Source organism: Ursus maritimus, unplaced genomic scaffold, assembly GCF_017311325.1.
Source record: "Ursus maritimus isolate PB19 unplaced genomic scaffold, ASM1731132v1 scaffold_18, whole genome shotgun sequence".
NCBI lineage: Eukaryota > Metazoa > Chordata > Mammalia > Carnivora > Ursidae > Ursus > Ursus maritimus.
Genome location: NW_024424230.1, coordinates 30,300,983 through 30,324,060, shown reverse-complemented (window position 1 = coordinate 30,324,060; position 23,078 = coordinate 30,300,983). Strand labels below are relative to the sequence as shown.

Genomic DNA, 23,078 nt, shown 5'->3' with positions numbered 1-23,078 from the left:
CAGTAGTGGCCATCTAGCCCTTACTTCTGAAATGCCTCCTTTGGTGGAAAGCCCATAATGTATACAAGCAGTCGAGTCTCTTACTGTACAGCTCTAGTTAGAGCGTTCAAATGTTCTTTCTCTTACTGAACTGTACTTAACTCACATTAACCCCTGTCTTTAATTCTTTGCTTTTCCCCTTAGAGTTCCATGGAATAATCATTCTCATCCCCCTTTTCCTCTTAACTCTTGAGCCCCTTGGTTTTAACACCATCTCTAAGCAAATAGCTTCCAAACTTACAGCTCTGTACTTCAGTCCATTTCATGAAACTTCAGAGTGAAATATCCAGCCACTAACTTGACATCCCAATTATGTGGCCAAGTTGTTACTTCCTCCATTACCTGTGTAATAATACCTGCTCCTCACCTCATTTTTTCCATCTCAGTAAATTGCAGCATCATCCACCCAAGTTGTTTAAACCCCAGGCTTAGGAGTCATTTTTAATTCTACTCTTGGAGTCATCTCACATACCAAACCTATTAGCAGGTCTTGTCTACTCTTCTCCTCCAAAATGGATCATGAAGTTACCCACTCTCTTCATTTCCACTGCCTTGACTCCATTGGAAGCCACCAACATCTTTTGGCCAAACTATTTGAATAAAATCTGAACTCTTCACTGTGGTAAAGTTGTGGCTTGCCCACACTGACCAGTTTGAATGTGTGAATGCCAAACCACTCCTGCCTCAGGCAAATGCCCCTGTTGTTTTTCTCTCTGGAAAGCTCTTCTCTCAAATCATTTCAAGTCCGACTTCAGTTATTAAGTCTGAGTTCAAGTGGCATCTCCTTAGAATAGCCTTTTCTAACTCTCCGATCTGAAATGGTGCGTACTTGCCCACTGCCCTTCTGCATCACTCTGTTGTATTTTTAAAGCACTTAACCACTAGCCGAAGCTCTTTTTTCTTGTATAATTCAACAGATATTTATTGAGCAACTACTATGTGTCAGGTATTGTTCTAGGTACTGGGGATACCAAAAAGAAGAAAACAGACACAGATCCAGGTCCTTGTGGAGCTTGTTGATTCTTATCATCTGGACTTTCAGGACTCAGGTTGCATGAGAGTAGGGACCTTGTCCATCCGGTTTGCTACTGTGCCTCCAGAGCCTTGAACAATACCTAGCTAAAATGATTGATAAATCACTGTTGCCTTAATGAATGAGTAAATATTACTGCTCTTCTGTATAGTCTTTTCTTCCCTGGGCTAAATAATTCACGTTTCTCCAGCGTTCCACAGAAAATAGATTTTAAATTACTCTTAAAATGGTCCCTCAGGTAAGAACATTTTTTGTCTTGTCAGTATTCCTCCAAATTGTGATGCCAAGAATTTAACACATCAAATGTAACTTTGTACATCAAATGTAGTCTAATTACTAATATATAAATAACCCTATTAATTCACATCATCTGGAATTTCATAAATTCAGTTTTAATTAGTGTGAAAAATTATCTGTGGTGGAAGTTGCATGTGGGAACCATGTCTGTGTCACAAGGCCAGGCAGTCCCTTTAGTAACCAGGACCAAGGAATGTCATGAACGTTCTTGCCAAATTTGCCAATTTAGCAAAGGATATTTATAAAACATTCCAGTGTGTGGAGAAAATTTTAAGTTGGAAAACGTTTTCCTGCGTTCCTTAACTTTTTCTGTTAAATCTTTTAACCACAAGAATCAAAGTGATTCCATTTGTTTTTTGTGTTGTAATCATTTTATAATTACAATGGAATTATCTGCTGTATAGAGTGGCATTACGTCTATAATGTTATTTTCACATATCTTGTCTCTTCTTTTGGAAATTGATAAATAATAGACCTTTTTCTTTTGGACTTTGAGAACTTCTTTTTGTGTGTGTGTCTGTGTGTGTGTGTGTTGATAGGGATATTTTAAGAATAAAATTTGGAAAGCGGAGTCTATTAATATACTGTGGTCCAGGTCACAGTTACTTGTTTTAGTGGAATTAGAAGTATAAAATTTCAGAAGCAGAAGGTTTTAAGCGTCTTGTCACCAGTTTTCCACTAGAGGGTGCTCCAAATTTGGCTTTAAAAAATCAAAAACTTAACCATGTGCTAGATGAGAGACATTCTCTTTCTTTTGAAACAGCATTTCTTTCAGTTATTTTTTCTTAACTGTCTTTAGTTATTTCATCCATTTATATATACAGTTACAATTTTAAGTATTACTAGGATAAATGTTTTTAATTTTCAAGTTCATTTTGAATGAAATTAAATTATATAAGGAAACACCAATTATGTCAAGACAAATGGAAGTATAATGCGTTTCTCAACTTCTAAAATTTGTAATGATTTATTTATTTATTTTTAAAGATTTTGTTTATTTATTCGACAGAGATAGAGACAGCCAGCGAGAGAGGGAACACAAGCAGGGGGAGTGGGAGAGGAAGAAGCAGGCTCATAGCGGAGGAGCCTAATGTGGGGCTCGATCCCATAACGCCGGGATCATGCCCTGAGCCGAAGGCAGACGCCCAACCGCTGTGCCACCCAGGCGCCCCTGTAATGATTTATTTTTAATTTTTTTGTGTTTATAGTCATTTTTTACTGAAAGCCCATATTTCAAAGAGTTTTTAAGTTATATTAATTACATATGTGCTATAATTAGACTTCGTATAGTTTAGACAACTATTATATATTTAAAGTGAATTTGAATGTGGTTCATTGCAGGAAATACACTTCAGTACTTGTAGTTAAAAATGCCTCAAATATCATGAAGCCCTTCCACTGTTTATTTTAGATCCATTATGCCTTCAGCACAGACTGCGACATGTTAAAGTTTTAGATTCTCTTCTCTAACTCTCCAGTCTCAGTTGTGGTGGAGCAGTTTTTGTTTTTTTTTTTTTTTTTTCTAATGATAAATAACATTTCTCCCATTCTTCAACATAAAATACCTTTTGTCTTCTGACTTGCCAGCCTGAATAGATTTAGTGTCTATGACTCTGCTTTGGGATGAAAGTGGTTTGGAATGGTAATCACAGTTCCACTGATTGATCTATGCCCAGTTCCCTGGTAAGAGAGATGGAACAGAGAGGGAGAAGACACATAAGTTTCATTTTACTGGGGATTCTTGGGGATTTGCCCCCAGCATACTGTTCTACCTGTAAATTTAGATGAGACACCAAAGGTTCAGACTGGTAACTTTAGGAGCTTGTGGAGGAAAATGTTTCCCTGCATAGAAAGATTTGTAAAATGTATGCAACAATAGTGTGCAAAAATGCAAAATGTGAGTCTCGATTCCAGATTTTCCCAGAAATTCTTTTGCCCGTATTTATTGGGCTGTGGATACTCTTGCTTGGTTGAAGTATCCTCAGCTTGTCCAGCAGAGGGCGATGTGTGTCCACCATAAATGTGAAAGTCTGGAAATTCCTTTGTCAGTGTATTGCCATGTGGTCACTACATTGTTTTCCTGAAGCAAATTTGGAGTGAGTGGTATTTTACTTATTAATGCAGTGATACAGCATTTTCTGGGCAAGAAATTAAAAATTTAAGCTCTACAGTGGCATTGGAAAACGTGATTTTTTTTTTTTTTTTTTTTTTTTTTTTCAGATTTGGTGCCCTTTGAGGAAGCTTTTAGAAGTTTATCCAGGGTAATTCTATTGTGGCAGGGCTCAGATGGAACATGCTTTGAGTTATCTCAACACTTGGGAAAGTTTTTTGTTTTATGGTTTTTGGGTTTTTTTTTTTTTTTCATTTTTTAAAATTTGGGGAAAAAACAGGACCAGTATAACTGAAAAGCTTTGTTGTTTATGATATACAGACTTTACAATAGGATGAACATTTAATATTAGTATATAAATAACTGAAAAACATTCACAAGTGGAAACTAGGAGCTAGGTGTCTTTAGTAAATGGAAAGTTCTGTCTAGGTTCCAAGGATGGCTCTTCCAATCTGAAGTTGTGCATTTGTGTAGTGAGAGGAATGGTGGCATTTTGTCTGTCTCAGCACTTCAGAGTAATAAATACTCTCTGAATCTTTTGTCCAAAAGCTCGAAGTTAAGAAAGTCATTGTTAGCTTAATTGAGCACTTTTCTTCTTTATCCTTCTTTAATTTTATATGAAATTGATTCACTTCCTTTTTTAAATCTGAGGAACAGTCTTACATTGGAGTTAATATTCAGGTTCTAAAGTAAAAGTTTTTGGGTTTAGTTGCCCCTTCACTGTTGGGTGACTGGGTAAGTTGTTTATGTCGGTGACTCAGTCTCTTTTCTGAATGTGCAAATAATAACAGAACCTGTCTTTGGTGATAGTGTGAGGGTTGAATAAGATAATATGGTAGAGTTTTTGTATGTACTGAGCGTATAGTAAACATTCCTTAAGGGCTGGCTAGCTGGTACGGTTTTGTTTGTTTTACTACCAGGAAATAAGAGAGCTTTCCTTTTTTGGCTTATGTAGCTTTTATTTGGAGTCATAATTTTAGACATAAAAAATAATATACTTCAAAAATTCCTTTTTCCCACCCTAAAATCTGAACTCTTTTAAGTTACTGCCTTTTAAATTCTGTTTTGAGTGGCTCTTTATTTTAGTAGTATAGGAAGGTTTGTTTGTTTGTTTGTTGGGGTTGAGGGCAGAGGGAGAGAGAGACAGAGAATCTTAAGTAGGCTCCATGCCCAGTGTGGAGCCTGATGTGGGGCTTGATCTCAGGACCCTGAGATTATGACCTGAGCTGAAATCAAGGGTTGGACACTTAACCGACTGAACCCCCCAGGTGCCCCAGTATAGGAAGGTTTATAAAAGAGAAACAGTCAATTTGATCATTGATTTCATCTTACTCTTTCTATGTTTTAAGGTAAATCTTGAGATTTTGAAAAGAAACATGTTTGATTATGTGTTTTATTTTTTTTCTTGGGGCATAACACAGTAGTTCAAAATCTTACCTAGAAAGAATTTAGTTAACTGTTCAAGTGGTGGTGCTTCCTAAGCTATTTGTATTTAAGTTAATTAGTTTGGTAGGTGAAATATACCGTAAAATCTCGATCTATAGACTTACTTTCTTAATGTGCCTATTTATTCTCTGGGACTTGAGAGAAGGGAGGAATAAAAAGCTTCATGCATTTAGTAGGCACCTCATAAATGCTTTTAAAAGGAATAAATGAACTAAGTGTTTTCATGTCATTTTTATCCATCCTTAGGTTTTCTAGAATAATCTGTTTGCTGCCTACACTTATTTTTACTGTAGACTGTGGACACAGTGTTATTTGCTGATTTGATTGGTTTTTCTCAGTTCAGGAATGCAAAAGAGAACCAGACACATAAGACCGCCCCTTTTTAATCCATAAACACTTTTTTAGTCTTTATTAATCATTACTTTAGATGCTTAGATAATGAGAAGGACTTACCTTCATGTGAATAGTTTTCTTTTTAGACATTGTTTGAAATGTGAGTTTTTGAAAGTTTCTTGAATATTCAGTATCAGGAAGTCAGCCTTCTTATGTTTATTGAAACCTATCAGAAAGAAAAGGTTAATGGTTGCTGTTAAGAGTGCTGTTTTTTTTTTTTTTAAGTTTGTTTTAGAAGGACATCATTTCTTCTCATTAGAAGGAATAAAAAATGATAAAGTGCTATACTCTTTGTGCTTAAGGAGCTGGAAATTACCTCATTGAGAAAGTAACTTAGACTGAGTCATGAAGAATGTGTTGGGTTTCTATGGGATACAAGTGGAAAAAAAGCACACATTCCAGTAAAAATACCCAGAAGCTGAAATAAGCAATACCTTTGCAGGTAATATATAAGTTGGTTAGATTGGTTTAAAGTCACATTGTGGAGACAAATCAATCTACCTCCTTTTGTATCACCTTTTATATGGCAAAGCTTAATTCAACCACTGAAGTAAAACTGTAGATTTGGATATTACCTTTCTTTTTTTTAAGTTTTCTTATTAGGTGATATATTTCTTAAAGCTGGGTAGACACTGTATTTGTTTTCTTTTGCAATAAGTGATTTTGGAGAGGGTTAAATTTTAATGTACTTTAAAGCATTCAAGTTCAAGTTCCACCATAGACTAGCAACCATAAATTAGATTAATAAAAAGTACATTTTTATAGTGACCTCTTGAACAAAAAATGTGTCAATTTTTAAAGTAATGAGGTTGTACCACACAGGGAAACTGTAACCATTAGCGTTGAATATGAGTTTTAATTCATTGAGGTAATTCACCTTGCCAGTATCCCCTCCACAGTGACCTAACTGCAGTTGAGAGTTGTATTAGTATAAAGTAGATCAGGAGTCCTCAAGCTTTGGCTTGTATCAGTATCACCCGAAGAGCAAGTTAAATTACAGGTTGCTGGGCCTCAGGCTCAGTTTCTGATTCAGTACGTATGGTAAAGGTCTGAGAATTTGTTTCAGTAGCAAAGAAACTATCCATAATTATCTGAAAAGGTTATTAAAATTATCGTTCCTCCTAAAAGTCCATATCTATTTAGAGGCTGGATTTTCTTCTCTTACTTAAAGCAAAATATCATGATAGGTAGAAAGAATCAAATATGAGAATCCAGCTGTCTCCTATTAACCCAGACATTAAAGAGATTTGCAAAATGTAAGGAGTGCCACTCACCTCACCAAATTTTTTTGTATTAGAAAATAGTTATTAATCAGAAAAAAAATGTTAAAATCTTGTTGATTTATTATTTTTAGGTTAATACCTTTAAAAGGTCTCAGTTTTAATTTTAAATGCAGTAAATATCAATAGACATAGCCCAACTAAGGCTTATTGGGGGCCCTCAATAATTTTTAAGAGCATACAAGGGCCCTGAGACAAAAAAATTTTAGAATTGATCATCAAAGGCCATTGTAGTTCTTTTGGTTTGGTTTTGTTTTGTTTTGATCTTCCAAGGGTTTCTGTTCTTCTTTAGACATTAAAATAGTTCTCCAGAAGAAAAGAATACTTCAGGGAATAAAACCTTTATTGGCTTTAATGACTACAGGAAAAATGAAAATATATAACATTTAAAAATTTGTTTTTCTTGAATAGTCTGTCCCCTTTTCATTAGTTAGCTTAATTTTGTCCCTATTCATAAGAAACCTAAGATCTTAACAGTTGAATATGAAAAAATTACATGAAATATTTAGCAGATAATTGGAATGTTTATACTGATCTGTACTTACATATGTCTTATTGTTCTTCATTACTCAAAAACTATTACTGAAAAATATTTGATCACTACTATGCTTTTAACTATAAGTGAAAATAGCTCTAACCAAGTATATTGTAAGGGCTTAACTAACTATTAAGTACTGGGAGTATTGGGACTGTAGCTTAGGGAGTATTTTTAATTTCAAAAATATAGGTTCCATTGTATCAGTAAGTGGTTGTTCGCCAGCTTCTTTTTTTCTAGGTTTCATGGTAGGACCCTTCAACATTCACATAAGAAAACATAAGAAAAATGCAACGTTCATGTAAGAAATAAAGCATTTTGTGGAAAAAATAGTAAAATGTAAGGTCGTATGCAAAGAAACGAAAGAGTGGGAAACTTACTATAGAGTGGCAGGGAAGAATATGTGAATTTGGGGCTTGTGTGGGATTTTCAAAAACAGAGTTTGGATTATGGGGAACAGAAGTGAGTCAAGTAGAAGGAATAAGCAGAGGTGTGAAAAAATGGAAAAAGTACAATTTTGAGATTGGTCATATGTAATTATTGGATAGACAAAAGGGAAATTAAAAAAAGCAGTATCTGTTCTCTTTAATCCAAGAACTACAAACGCTTTGAGCCACAATTTTAGAAATAAGTTAATGTCACTTATTAAAATAACTGGGAAATTTAATTAGCACCTCTTATTCCCTTTGTATTTCAAGTCAGGGACAAAAGGGGGTATTACAATCAACATTCAGTTTGTTTTATATACACTTTATCTCTTGACTGTTTAAGATTAATAGATTTGTTAATAGATTTGAATAAGCACATACTTTCTGAATTTCTTAAACATTTTTTTTTAATTTCATGAAGTGCATTTTAAAAATCATTACAAGTTTCACTTTAGACATTAACTTTAAAAGAGCCATTCCCTTTGGTATCAACGAGGATGAATTTTCTTAAAACATTAATAGCCTCTTTTCAGAATACATGACTCTTTGAACTTGCAAATAATGGTTTTCATTGTTAGATACTGAATCCTTTATGCCTTATAATTAAGCAGTAATCCTGTTCTTTGAGAGTTTTCTTACAAGAAGGATAGATATATACCCTCCATTTGCAAGCAGTGATGCAGAGCTGACATTGGAATTCCAGTAATGCCTGTAGTGAAATGGAGAAAAGTGGAGCTAGGAATCCTATTAAAGGATGGATCCCATTAAATAAGCCTTCTGTGATGGCTGATACAGTTTGATATTAGGGTAGCATGATTTATTTTAAAAAATCAGTTTTGAATCAAAGATTGGTCAGATAGGTTATCTGCTTAAGTGCTGAGTATTATTAGAGATTATATTGGTAACAAAACAAAACATATTTTTTTGAAGATTCATTTATTTCAGAGAGAGAGTTTGTGCAAGTTGGGGGAGGGGCAAAGGGAGAGGGAAAGAAATCCCTCAAGCAGACTCCCTTCCGAGTTGGGAGCCCAGCACGGGGCGGGATCTCACAACCCTGAGATCATGACCTGAGCCCAAACCAAGACTCAGCCTCGTAACTGACTGAGCCACCAGGCACCCCAAAACAAAACATTATTTAAATAATTTAAAAAAACCAAGGAAGGTTTATCTGTACCTATAATATTGTAAGCCTCTCATCTCTTTAACTCTTGAAGGATAGAATGGTATTTGTCTAACAAATTTGTAGAACATAAATGGGAACTCAGAGTGAGAGTAAAGCACAAAATAAGGAGCTTAGTTTAGCTGAACAGAGGATACATGTTTAGTTGATGGCAGTGAATTCCTTAACAGAAGTCGATCAGGGACTTTTTACCAAATCATGGAAAATTCAGTGATGGCATATTCCCTTGAACCTTAAAGGATTAGGTGATGATGCTTTCCCAGGAAGTACTACAGTTATCAAACTCCTTATTCTAAAAGTAGTTTCTCATCTTTTTGGGGAAGATGGACTTCCCTTGAGAATTTGGGGAAGTCTATGGATTTCCCCCAATTTTATTGTGGTTAGGGACCTCTGAAGCCCATTTTGGAATTCTGAAATGGTGTTTTTCAATCATGAGTAATACACAGAACTGTTTTCAATAGCAGTAAAACCCATTGTGTTGATATTACATTTTATAATCTTGAATATGTATGACATAAAATCTGATATTAACTTCTTATGCATCTACTTTTCTGTAACTATAAGGTAAAAGCAGATTTATAAATTAAATCATGTTACAGACTGGCAAAATGTAATCCAGCAACATTAATGTGACAGATGAAGTAATGTTGAAACTAAATTGTCACTTGTAGGGTGAATATGGTACAGATAGTATAGCATGAGTTTGAGTTCAGAGTGCCATTAATATCGTATCCCATGTGAATATTCTTAAACTGCTTTTCTCTCCTTGAACTACTTTATAACCTTTGTTCAGGATGTTATATAATTTCAAGGTATAACCACTTCTGCTTCTGTTAGTGTCAGCTTGAAACAATTGAAGTAGCTTTGTTGTTTAATACCAACCCCCTCAAAAACACTGAAATTACAGGATAGTACTAAGTAGTAAGGATCTAGGTGATCCAGACTCAGACTCTACTTATTTTATCATGGAAACGAAGATACAAAAATTTTAAAACAAACAACTTCTCACAAGAACTCTCTGGTTTCTAGAAGGAAATTTTTGTATTAACAATGTTTTTAAAAGTTGTCTAAAACTGTAAATGTGAAATTGAGATATCCTTGGTTAAATACATGCAGAATAGTCACACAGTGCTTCTTCATGCTAGGCACTATCCTCGGTTTCTGTACTATATAAAAATAAATGAAGCAGGATTCTTGATTATAAGACTCTTAATGGTTCAGGAAGAGTTTAGCTTGGGGGAGAAAGCTAAGTGAACAATTTCATTACACACTTTGCTGAAGTGTTTTGATATGAATAGGTGGAGTAGGAGCCTCACTAGTAACTCCCTACCAGATGCGTGCCAGATGCATGCCTTGTAGGTAGCCCTGGTGTAAGCTAGAGGAACCATTTTGCTAAGCTGTTGCTCTGTTATTTTGGGGGGGACAACACCCCTTTTTAATTCTCTACAGGTTCCTTGCTCTCTATATCTAATTGTAATTCCTTCTCCCTTCACCTCCTATCTGTCATTTACTGTAATAGATAGACACATTTGTTTAAAAAGTTCTTATGAGACTTCCATCAGTTCTCCAATTTGAACAGAACATTTTAAGCCTGGTATAAGCTTAAAAAAAAAAAGACAAGGAGATTGATGTGGATAAAAGGAAAACTGGTTTTCAGTGCAGTGATTGCATTGATAATGGTCACTTATTCTATCTATAGCCAGCGATGATAGTGTTTAAACCTCCAGATACTTGTTTTTATGCGTATACGTGTGTATAAACAGTTGTTTCTCTTCATACATGAACCCTGTGTCCTAGATGTAGTACAATGTCTGCTCTCTACTCCAGATCATTTTCAGCATAGTTTTCTTTAGAGTTGTGTGAAAATAGCACCAGTGTCTGTGAATTTTACTTAAATTTAATATCATTATTGCCTTAAATTTGGACTTTTTTTTATTACCTGGCCTTGGCAGATCTAAAGTTCTTTCTCATTTTCAAAGTTGTATAGCATTTCCAACTTAATGTATTATTTAGTTTTTCATTGTAAGAACAGTGTCTGGGAAGAGTTGCAAATAATAAGATTGCTTATCCCTTTAATATTTAATTTTACTAATTCCTGGCAGTTGTGGTCTCAAGTATAAGGGACATAAATACCAATTCAGTGTATTTTAAACATCTTTAAGATGGTAGTTATTAATATTTATTTTTGAACAGAGTTCAGTATTTTAAATTTTTTTAAAAAGTGGTATTTGAAGTATTTAAGATAATCATTTCTAAGCACCTTTAAAAGACCTGGTCATTAGATATTAAATAGCTTGATTTGGTTTTGCGTTCAGACTAGATGATTTTTTCCTCTTAGGGATATAGCTTCTAAAATGGGACGAGGCTATGGGTGTAATCATTCTTGACTTAAATGAGGTTTTTCGTTATTTTGCTTGACACACTCATCTGTAGCTTAGTTGGAAATAATTACAATGACAGCAGACATTTAGACCATTTTCTGTATACCTGATACTGTGTTAAGTATTAAATGTATTATCTCTTTTAATTCTGTCTTATGAGGTAATTAACAACCTATTTTGCAGCTTAGAAAGTGAGGCTTAGAAACATTAAGTGGCTTTGTCAGGGTCACATACCTGATCAAGTGAAACATGAAGGTGTCAGTTGTACAGCAATTATACTGCTGACTCAGAGGGCCTGCCCTTGCATCACTGTTCACCTGGGACTTCGTGGCCACACCTGGAGTCATTCTGTGCCCATCATTGTTTTCTATTTCCAACAGTGACCTAATGATGGAGTATAACATTCACGAGTAACATAATAATGCTCAGAGAAAGAGGTAGAGGGTTTAGCTAACGTGTTAATGGTAGAATTAATGTATAAAAATATTTTGCAAGATGGCAAAACTATGCCCAAACTCACTACATGTACTTGAAGGAGGAGAATTTGTGGCTGCTGCCCTTGAAGGGGCGGCGAGGGTACCTGAACTTCCCAAATACATGATGAAGGATAGGTTTTCACATAAAACAGGTCATATAATGTATTACAAGACAAACAAGAATGGGCAGATTGCACTAGGGAGATTTTTGGCTGACATTTTAAATGAATTCATTCCTTCTTTCAACAGTAAATGCCTACTGTGTGCCAGAAACTGTTCTGAGGCTGGGGATACGGCCGCACGCAAAACGGGCGTAAATTCCTGCCCTGGCGGAGCGTGGGTTGTAGGATCCAGGGGGTACTTTTTCTGTTAAAATGTATCCTCTTTTATACCTACTTGTAAATCACAGGATGCTTTATGAATTCAATGGTGAATCATTCTCTAAAGTGAATGATGGGTCACATTCTTATATATCTTGTCTGTGGGCTTAGGTAACTGTCCTAGGGTTTGTCGTCATGGGCGCTGTAGCTGTCTTCAGACATTTAGGCATAAATCCTGTGGCTTCCTAGTCTGCAGCTACCGAGTGACATGGATTAGTTGAAAATGGTTCAGATGCAGCTAAAGAATGTAATCTGAAATTTGGGAATTTTGTTTTGTTTTGGTAAGGGGAGCAGTGATAAGTTAAAGGATTCATCTCAGGAGTACTTAAAAGAAAAGGTCTTCTGCTTATGAATGGGGTTTGTGTAAACTTTAGCATGAGGAATTGGCTACAAAATACTAATTTCTGCTAATACCTTAAAAAGTTATCTAGCCTTTGGCTGTCTTTGATTTTGAAGATGTAAAAGTGGAATATAAATTAATATTACTCTGAGATTATTTTAACTGTAGTTTCATCTGACTAAATGTAAAGTTAAAGTGAACTCCAAAATGCTCTGAAGACCACTCCCAAGCCTGGGTTAAGAGGATTAAACAATTTAATAGACTTCATCTATTCTTTATGAAGAGACACTGCTTATACCAATTATATGACATATCCCCTTCTCAGTTTTTAAAGATAATTCTGGAAACAAATGAGTTTCTTATCAACATCCAGGCAAACTCTTCCACATAGACTTTGGATATATTTTGGGTCGGGATCCGAAGCCTCTTCCTCCTCCAATGAAGCTGAATAAAGAAATGGTAGAAGGAATGGGGGGAACCCAGAGTGAGCAGTACCAAGAGTTCCGTAAACAGTGTTACACGGCTTTTCTCCACCTTCGAAGGTAAGTTGGTTTGCTTGACATAAAGAATTTTGATAAATTCATTTCATAGAGCAAGGAAAGGAGTTGTTCAAATGTATACATTCTTTAGCATCACTCTTCTCCAGAATGACACAGGCAAAAGGATTTCTTAACGCATATTTGATTTCTATTTTGATAAATAGTCTGATAGCAAAAGAAAAAAGAATTTCTTGCTTTCCTACTAATTATTTGATTGCTAAATGCCACCAAATAGGAAGCTTACATTACATAAGATTAGGCAAACAGGGAGGCTTCAAAATCAGAGGGTTAAAGTCATTTTAATAAAATATACTCTGTGTGCTTTGACAGTGCTGGGATGGAGAAAAGATTAAGAGCCTTCATAACCATTCACATCTCCCCAAAGCCAGTCTTGAAGGATTATAATCATGATGTTGAGTTCTTGTCCTTCTCCCAAGCTCACTTCGTACTTCTTGATCGAAGAATGAAGCATTTAGCTTATTTAAAGTGATACTAATCCATTCATTTTTATTCTGTAGCAACTTTATCAGCCTTAGTTTCGATTGCTCTTCAGGAGCATTTAGGAGTTTGTTAAATGATGGGAGAATAAATGTTACATATGATTTTGTCTCTTTTTAGCACCTTATCCGTCATCCTGCTAAAGGAAAAAAGTTGATTTTTCTCTGCCCCTTCTTTCTCCAGTGCTACTCTGTCTCTGCTTTCTTCATCCTAGTTTACTTAGGACTTAACATCATATATCATCAGAAAAAAAAAATAAGTCATGTTTGTTAAATTTAGGACATGGTTATGGTGATTAGTCAAAAATGACAGGATCAGTTGACCCAACTTAACTATGCAGAAACTCCCAGCCGAGGAGACATACCTTCTTTCACCTCTTCCCAGTGAAAATATTCAACTGGTAGACAGTAAGTTGCCTATGCATGTGGGCTCTGTCTCGTTTGTCTTTGTAACCTCAGTTACTCATGTAGTGGTTAGAATACAGACACTCTGTATGTTTATTAAATGAGAACCCCCAGAATTTCTGCTTCATATCTGGGGTGAGGTCATGTTCCTGGGTGATGTTGATGCTGCTGGTCCTAGGAGAATGGCTGGACTCTATTAATCGGAGTTCATTTTCTCAGTGACTCATTAGGCCTTCATTGTTAACTTAACCACGTGTCACAAACTCCGATGTGCATGTTACAAACAGCCACACTATTTATCCTTTAGGTGGCAGAGTGACTCAGTTTGACTTACCAGAAATGCTGAAAGAATAATGAAATCAGTGCTCTTTGATTTGTCTGTTGATGCAGAAGCACTTTCAGAGAGATGAGATGAGAGTTCCACTTTAATATCTGGGATTTTTAATTTAAAATAGTCAAAGCCTACCAAAAACTAGATGGAACCATGACATTCTCAGTGATGAGGCAGACAGAATGATATGAAATGATAACTGGAGAAATGTCAAAGGTGCTCTATCTTACTGAAAGCAGAAGGAAAACAATGTGCTTTATAAACTGTCATTGATAATGGATTAGTAGCAATTCAGTAGAAGGAGAAAACAGGCAGGTTATTAATGTGAAGCCAAAGTTAACTTTCATCACTACTAAGAAAAATCACAGAGATTAATCTAAATAATTTTATGTTAAGTCTCCATGAAAACTGCTTTATTTTTTATTTTTTAAAATTTCACAATACTTTGGTTAAGGTCAGCTGGACCCCAATATTTTAATCAACTTTTATTTTTCTTATTTTTAATTTTTTAAAAGATTTCATTTATTTGTCTTAGAGGGAGAGAGTGCAGTGGGGAGGGGCAGAAGGAGAGGGAGAGAGAATCTCAAGCATAATCCATGCTGAGCACAGAGCCTGTTGTGGGGCTTGATCTCACAACCCTGAGATCACTACCTGAGCGGAAACCAAGAGTCAGACGCTTAACCAACTGAGCCACCCAGGTGCCTGCATTTATTTTTTAATGTTGTATTTTAGAACATGGTTCTGTTAGTAAAAATATTGCCTTTATGCCATAAGAATTAACCTGATTCTTGAAAGTGTGTTTAGAACTAAGGTTATTTGGCACTTTTTTAAAATTAGGGTTTGTAGGTATGATAAACCACCTTCTTTTCATGGTTTCTGTTGACTGGTGATCATTTTCTGCAGCAAAAAACCATTCACTAACATTGGACCAAGTAAACAGAGCGGTCCCTTTTGAACTAACTTATGATTGGTTACAATCGTATAGATGTCAGAACACATTTTATGGTGTTATGATTCTCATGTAACAAAATACATCATCATCTCTTTTATTAACCAATACCTAATACATCAATAATTGGTAAATTTGGTTTTTGAATACTGTCTCATATCAAGAGTAATGCTGAAGTATTTTAAGTGTCCAAGGAAAACATAACTCCTTCTCTAAACCCACGTATATGCCAAACATTAATAGATACTTAGGATACAAAGACAGCCTAAATTTACCAGTAAAAGTACTGAAATTAGGAATGCATTTGACTATATCAAATAAAGTTCTTACATTGTCTGAGAATGTTTGCATAGTTAACAAACGCCGTGACTCTATTGATCATACTTCATTTTGTCATTAACTTCATTGTTCTCCCTCCTTGAAGTAGTACACTTGTTAAATAAATCTCTTTTTTGTAGGATTCTTCTTCAATATTTGTTGCATGCAAAGTGGATATACTGTAGGAGAAGTAGACCTCTGGAAACCTCACTTAATGTAGTTAAATGCATTTCTCTTTTTAGTATTGAAGGTTTTCGATGAACAATTTAGACCATCTTTGGATGACCTTATATTTTCTTTTGATAATGGTTTTAAAGATGTCTAGTAACCTTTAAATCAATTTTTCTGGGTAGAATATTGAATGAGCTATTTAATTTATACTTTCCTTTTGGGGATCACGTGCCCTATCTTAAATAGAAAATGCAGATTCGTAGCAACAGATGTAAAAGATTAATACAGTTAAGGTAGTGACAGATTTTCTACAAATTGGATGTTTAAGCTTCTTATACAATATCCCATTTTATATTTATTTACATTTTGTTTTCTTTTGCTGCAATAATAGCAGCATGGGTGGCTAAATTAAAACCAACAGATAATCTAGAAAACATTAATATTTCCTTTTAAAAAAGGAACACACATACGCTTCCATGAAGGCAAACATTTTAACATAGATCCTGGCTGCCCATTAGAATTACCTGGGGGAACTTTAGGGGGAAAAATGGCTTTGAGGCCTGTCAAATTTGCTTGGTCTGGGATTGGACTTAGGAATTAATATTTTTAAGAAGCTCCCAGGTGAGTCTAATGGGCAGCCAGTTTTGAGAACCTCTGAAATATCCTTTTCAAAATTGAGCCTTGTTTTCCCCTCCTTGTGTTACTCTGTGTGTCTACCCTATGATGTATTCCTGAGATTCCCTTATGGCAAGATTGGGAAAAACTGTATAGTCAGCAGAGCAGAGTGCAAATAATTGAGGGTTCATTGAAAGAGCATATTTTTTTCATGACATAATACATAGCAGCTGGCTGTACTGTGCTGATACCATGCATGGTCCTTGCAGCCCTCTCAAGTGGATCTTCTTGATTTCCATGTCCTACCTTTCTCAAAGCTTGGTGCCCTCCTTGGTCCCTATTGCAACTTCCAAACCATTTCTTTCCTTGCTTGCTTAAAGAAGAAAAGTGTAAGCACACATACCATGAGATCACACCAATAGATATTCTCCCCACTGCTACCTATTGTGTATCTCCCCATCACACTTGTGTTGCCTTCTTCATGACTGCTGCTGTGATTTCACCATTCAGACATTGAATGCTCCAGCCATGACCTGATGTCTGAGGGCCTTGTTCTCTTCCTATAGAGCCAACCTTGTCCACTCCCTCTCATCAGTACCATTAATTTACCCCTCCAAAATCTCAATCACAAGCTTTCCACTCTCTGACCAACATCTGTCCTTACAGCTAATTTTTGCATTATACTCATTCCTGGAAGTCTGCAACCTCATTGATAGATCCAGTCTTGTTGCCATTCCACCATATAAAATCTACCTTATAGTCTCACTTTTCTCTTTTCCCCACTGAATTTTATGGCCTCAAACTATGATCACTGCCCTTCTCTCTCAACTTTCTTACACATTTTTATCCAGTCCTGTAACCTCACCTGCTGACCCTTCATCTCTAATCAGAACTGTGTGTCTTCCTATTTCATGCAGTGCAACAGCTGTATGTTACTAAAGAAAAGCCAGCAGCCACGGTGTTCGCACCATTAGTTTTAAATAGTGGTTCTCAGTTTGACCTATTTTACACTACCCTTTCCCCCAAAGCACATTTTGCAATGTCCACAGACAGTTTTGGTTGTCACAACTGGGTGAGTACCACTGGCGTCTAGTGGGGAGTAGGCAGGGGTATCACTAGACATTGTACTCCTGCTGTAGTTCTTTATTCTCTTTCACAACCCATCTGCTTTAAAAAGGTCAATTCTCGCTGTCTCCACTAACTTGCCTCCTTTTCTTCCTTCAGCCTTCTCCAGTAAGACTTCCAGCCCTACTCTGCTATTAAAACTAATTTTATCAAGATATACAGTTACCTATACCAAATCTAGTGGCCGCTTTGCTTCCTAGCATCTTTGACACAGTTGAGCACTCCTTTGTTCCTGAAAACCTTTCTTAGATTTGATGTAACCCACTCCTCTGTTTTCTTTTTGCCTTGTTGGCTACTTCTGCCAACTTGTGCCTTTTTATATAATGCATAAGTAGATGGCTAGCATAGAGGTCCTGTATCACCTAATGCCTGATCTCCATCCCTAGAGAAGACATGGAGGGTACTTGTTGATACTTTTACTGAGATCAGCTAAAAGCCTTTATTGCCTAAAAACAAAGCTTCATTTACTCACATCCGTCCCCAAAGTCAAACCTGAATCTCTTCTATCGCTACAGTTCTAAGAAGGGGCCATCCAGAAAAATTATAACTGTGTAAGGGAAGAATGTTCTGGAGCAGGAGGTGGATTATGCCCAGGATACACTTATACCTTCCCCACAAGGCTCCACTTCTGGATATGAACATTTGGAGTCATACCATTCTTTTTAGAGGGAGAGGAAGTAGAAGAGTTTGAGCATTGGTGAGGATAAACCTTTAGTTCCTATAGGGCCAGCATAGTCCAAAGATGGTATTATTTATATATCTAACCTATCTTTAATTGAGTACTAGCTATTTTCTCCTTCATTTAGGATTGCTTATATCCAGATGAGCTGCCGTAGTTCCTAGAATGGTGATTAATAGCCCTGGAGGGATATTCCTGAATGATTAGTGGGATGACTGTATATCTCTTTCATTCCTTTAGCCGTGACACACTGAGGTGGTCTTAAGGTAGCAGATTCTTGATATCATCTAGCAAAGACAGTTCTTCAGTGTTTAGTAAATGCTAATTAGGTATAAAGTGGAATCTCCTTAGATTTCTCCTAAAAAGAATATCCTTATGTAAGAATGAAATGAATGACATTAGATGACTACTTCAAAAGTTTATCCCGTAGTGCGAGACATAGAAAGGGCATTATATCGAGACCCCAGAATAAGATACTTTTTCAAAGCTTGCTTTTCATTGAGACCAACTGATAATGGCACATTCTGTATTCTGGAAGAGTTATAGTAAAGATCCAGGTACAACTGCTTCTAGGAGTATTCTTGACAGGAGAAGGAACTCCAGAAGTCTAACACATTGCTATTTTTTTTTCTTTCCCACTCTTCTTTAGGTATTCTAACCTGATTTTGAACTTGTTTTCCCTGATGGTGGATGCAAACATTCCAGATATTGCTCTTGAACCAGATAAGACTGTGAAAAAGGTAATTTTTGTACATTGTCATGTATCATAGTCTACTTTTCATATATAAAGGACGTTAAGGTTTTAATAACTCATTTCCTCTTGATGTCCTTGACTCTAGGCTCTGAAGTAACATAAATTAAGAAAGAGACCTTTTGTATAATTTTTTCACCTTCCAGAATGCAACAGCTTCTCTGGTCCCTGCAGCCAGTTCTGTTCATACCCACAGTCACATGACTAGGTCATTGATGTATCTACAGAGAAAGCTTACTACTACTACCCCTGTTTTTTTTTATTCCCTAGAAAGTTTAGCTCTTCTTTAATACTCCTGATAGGATATCTGATTCTTGCACTCCTAGACCGTGCATGCTAAAGATCAGAGACAAAATATTATAATCCTAACTAGGAGAAAAGACCATTTTTTATCCTTCCTATCCATATCCTTGGTTACAGGGGTTTCTTACTGTGTCAGCAGAGTAGAGAACTGCCTTTTAACTCGACGTACAAGGAAAAGAAAAAAGGATAGTCTTTGTATAGATGAACAGTGATTCAGAGTTGTTGTACCATGAATTCTGACAAGAGATGGGAGGAAGGGCGGCAGATTTGAAGATTTTTGTCTGGATTAGCTTCTGATTCTCTGATTCGGTGAGGGGAGGGGAGGTAGGAGGTAGTAAGTAGAAAGCACAATTTAATTTATTTTTTTATTTTTATTTTTTAAATTTATTATTTATTTATTTTTTTAATTTAAATTCAGTTAGCCAAGGTATAGTACATCATTAGTTTTCGATTTAATGTTCAGTGATTCATTAGTTGAATATAACACCTGGTGCTCATCATAATACGTGCCCTCTGAAAGCAGTTTTTTTAATCCAAAGATAACTTAAGATGATCTTCAATATCAGTGTGATTATCAGTATTGAACTTGAAAGATAGTATAGCTTTTTGCCTTGCAGAAGTAAATAATTACTAAAGGACAGTAACAGTCTCAGAGATGGAGTCTCTGTGAGGGATAAAAGTAATAATTGGTACCAAAAAGCTCTGACTTCTGACATAATAGACTCTGAACATTATTAGAAAGTTTCCTCTGGATTGAGCATTGTCTTAGTCCATTTGTGCTGCTATAACAAAGTACCAGAGAATGGATGCCTTATAAACAACAGAAATTTATTTCTCATAGTTTGGGAATCTAGAAGTCCAAGATGAGGGCGCCAGTATGGTCAGGTGAGAGCCCTCTTTGGGTTGAAGTCTTCTTGTATCTTCATCTGGCAGAAGTGCTAGGGAGCTCCATGTGATTTCTTCTATAGGGGTTCCACTGTCATGACTTAAGCACCTCCCAAGAGCTCTACCCTAGTATCTTTCACATTGGGCATTAGTATCTCAACATGGATTTGCGGGGAGGAGGGCGCAAATATTCAGACCATTGCAAACATAAATAAGAATTTCTTTTACCTAGTTTTATAAATCTATCACAAATATTGAGAGGGGGTTTTAATGGAAATATTTTATTGTTGAGCTATTTAAGAAAATTATGCTTCTGTTAAGACTTCATTTATTATTTTATCCAGCAAGCACTGTTTCAGTAAAATCCCTTCTCCCCATAGGAAATAGACTAGCTATCACACTGGTTTTTGGCATGACTTCCTTTTTGTCATTTATTTTTTATTTATTGACTAAAGCTCATTCATCAAGAAATATAGTTGGTTAATGAAAAGGTCCTTGGCTGTAATTGATGGGTGCACTAGATTCCAAATATTGTTGCCCCCCCTTTTTTTGCATTGATATATTCAGGACTTGTTTTGTTGTGTATTTTATTTTTATTTTATTTTATTTTATTTTATTTTATTTTTTTAAAGATTTTATTTATTTATTCGACAGAGATAGAGATAGCCAGCGAGAGAGGGAACACAAGCAGGGGGAGTGGGAGAGGAAGAAGCAGGCTCCCAGCAGAGGGGCCTGATGTGGGGCTCGATCCCATAACGCCGGGACCACACCCTGAGCCGAAGGCAGACGCTTAACCGCTGTGCCACCCAGGCGCCCCTTGTTGTGTATTTTAAATCCATTTATCTCTGGTCATGTAGTCACTCTTCCCTGATTTCACTCATGTTCAAAAGTCAATTTTGAAAGTTCTCTAGCAGTATTTGTTAAACTGAGTCTTCCAGTTTCTTCTGGTAGTTATGTTGTTCTTGTTCTTATTAGATCTTTTGTTCTGTTTCTGTTTCTCTTTTAGAAAATAATTGATTTTATTGTTTAAGGACAGTGCCCTTTTGTTACAGCTATGTTAGCTGCACTATCTTTTAACACACAAGGCAGTTTATTTTGTGAAGGAAAAAAAAAAAAAGCATGCGCGTTAGTTATTTTTCTTTAGACTGGTACTCCTTAGCTGTTAGTCTAATTTCACTTATGTGAACCTTGGGAAAAAAAGGTATTTCATCATATATCTACTCAAAAGGATATTTCATAAAAGGTTTCTTTGCTTTCTCCTCTTTTATTAAGAATATGAAGTAATTATTTGCAACATAAACTTGACAGTAAAGTCATAATAATATTGGAAAGTTATGCTGGAATAGGCTAAAATTTGTGTCATATATTTCATTTTTAAAGAAGTATAGATTTTTATACCTGTTGAAATAACAGTTGCTAACACTACTTCAAAGTCTTACCACTTGGGAAATTTTTGTGTTGACCTCATGACTGGAAACCAACTAGGGAAATAGAGTAGCACATTTGAGCCTGAGAAAAGTACAGATTATTTAAATTATTTGAGTAATCATAACAAAATGCAACAGTATTTTCTTGTCTCCATAACTTAATTTAGTATATATCAGTTGTGTTTTAATTTTTTGGAAATTGAATATTTATATATGGAACACATGGTATTTTTGTTAATCAGATTTATTTATATGATCATCAATCACAAACATTAAGTACCTGGTAGTAGTAGGTTAGTGTGCTGCTCTTTGCCATGGGAAGCTTGCACAAAAGTTGCTTTAATCCTTTTAATAATTTAGACCAAAGTTATCCAAGTAGTCTAATAAAAATAATGCATATTGATATAAAGCAAAGTGTTATGTGCTAGTATAACTAAAGCATGGTGGATAGACTAATTTCCAAAAATGGGCAAACAGATCATACTAGTTTTTTTTTTTTTTGAAGAGTTATTTATTTTGATAAATAGTACTATTTATTGAGCTATTTACTGTGTGTCAAGCACTGTCTTAGTGCTTGAGTTATAGTAATAATAAAACAAAATTTTCCACCCTCATGGAGCTTACCTTCTAATAAGGGAAACAGAAAAGAAACAGGATAAAGTAAGTAAAATATATAACATACTAATCGTGATTAGTGTTTAGAGAAAAAAGTGAGAGAGGAAAATGAAAAGTTGAGTTGGCATTGATTTTGGAAATTTTAAAATTTGTGGCCAGGAAAGGCTCACGAAGCAGGGTGTGTCAGCTCTTTCTGAATAAATTAAAAGGGGATATCTTATGAACCTGTGGTATGTAAATAAGACTTCTTAGTCAACTCCTGTAGATTGTCCTGGTGAATAAAGGGAAGTTAAAATATTTGAGATAAAAAATGTGTGTATTCAGAAACTAATGTAACATTGTGTGTTGACTATACTTCAATTAAAAAAAAAAAGAAAAATTGTATTCTCTAGCATATTATTAACTTTGTTACTAGGAAGAGTGCATTGATAAAAGGCAATTGCCTATCTTTAGGGAGTTTTAAATTTTCTTAGTTTTTGATACAGGTGAGTCTCTTTTAAAAAAAAAAATGCGGAGGGGATAGAGAGAAGAGTTTAATGGATAAACATGACCCCTTGGCAGTCAGTGCCTTTTCATTTGTGTGTGTGTTTTTTTTTAAACCAGTAATAAGGAAATCTTTTAAACTGTGGTAATAAGTTTGTTTAGAGTAATTTAATGAGGTAATACTATTTTGTGGTGAAGAATAAATGAATGCGTTCTTTCTCTAAATTGATTTTTTACAAATTTTATTTCTTTATTTGAGAGTGAGAGGGCATGAGCCAGGGGAGAGGCAAAGGGAGAGGGAGAGAGAAGAAGACTTCCCGCTGAGCAGGGAGCCAGATGCTGGGCTCTATCCCAAGACCCTGGGACCATGACCTGACCCAAAGGCAGACACCTAACTGAGTCACCCAGGCACCCCTCTCTAAATTGATTTTTAACTAAACTTTAAAACAAACAAATTATATATATATTTATCTATACATATATTTATATATAAATATTTATGTATATGTAATAATATGTAATATTTATATATAATATAATAATTATATAATAATATATTTATATAATATTATTTATATATAATATAATTAACATATAATATATTAATATATCATATATAACATATAATATAATATATTAATATATAATACTAACAATATATTATATA

At 35.3% G+C, this 23,078-nt stretch overlaps 1 protein-coding gene across 1 annotated transcript in view; it reads left to right on the top strand.

Annotated features, from left to right (window-relative positions):
• PIK3C3 (phosphatidylinositol 3-kinase catalytic subunit type 3) overlaps nt 1–23,078 on the top strand; it is a 138,226-nt gene that overhangs the window by 101,856 nt on the left and 13,292 nt on the right. The window contains exons 22-23 of the mRNA XM_008691401.2: nt 12,692–12,860; nt 18,597–18,687. Of these exons, the coding sequence (XP_008689623.2) occupies nt 12,692–12,860; nt 18,597–18,687 (260 nt within the window). The remainder of the gene's footprint in view (nt 1–12,691; nt 12,861–18,596; nt 18,688–23,078) is intronic.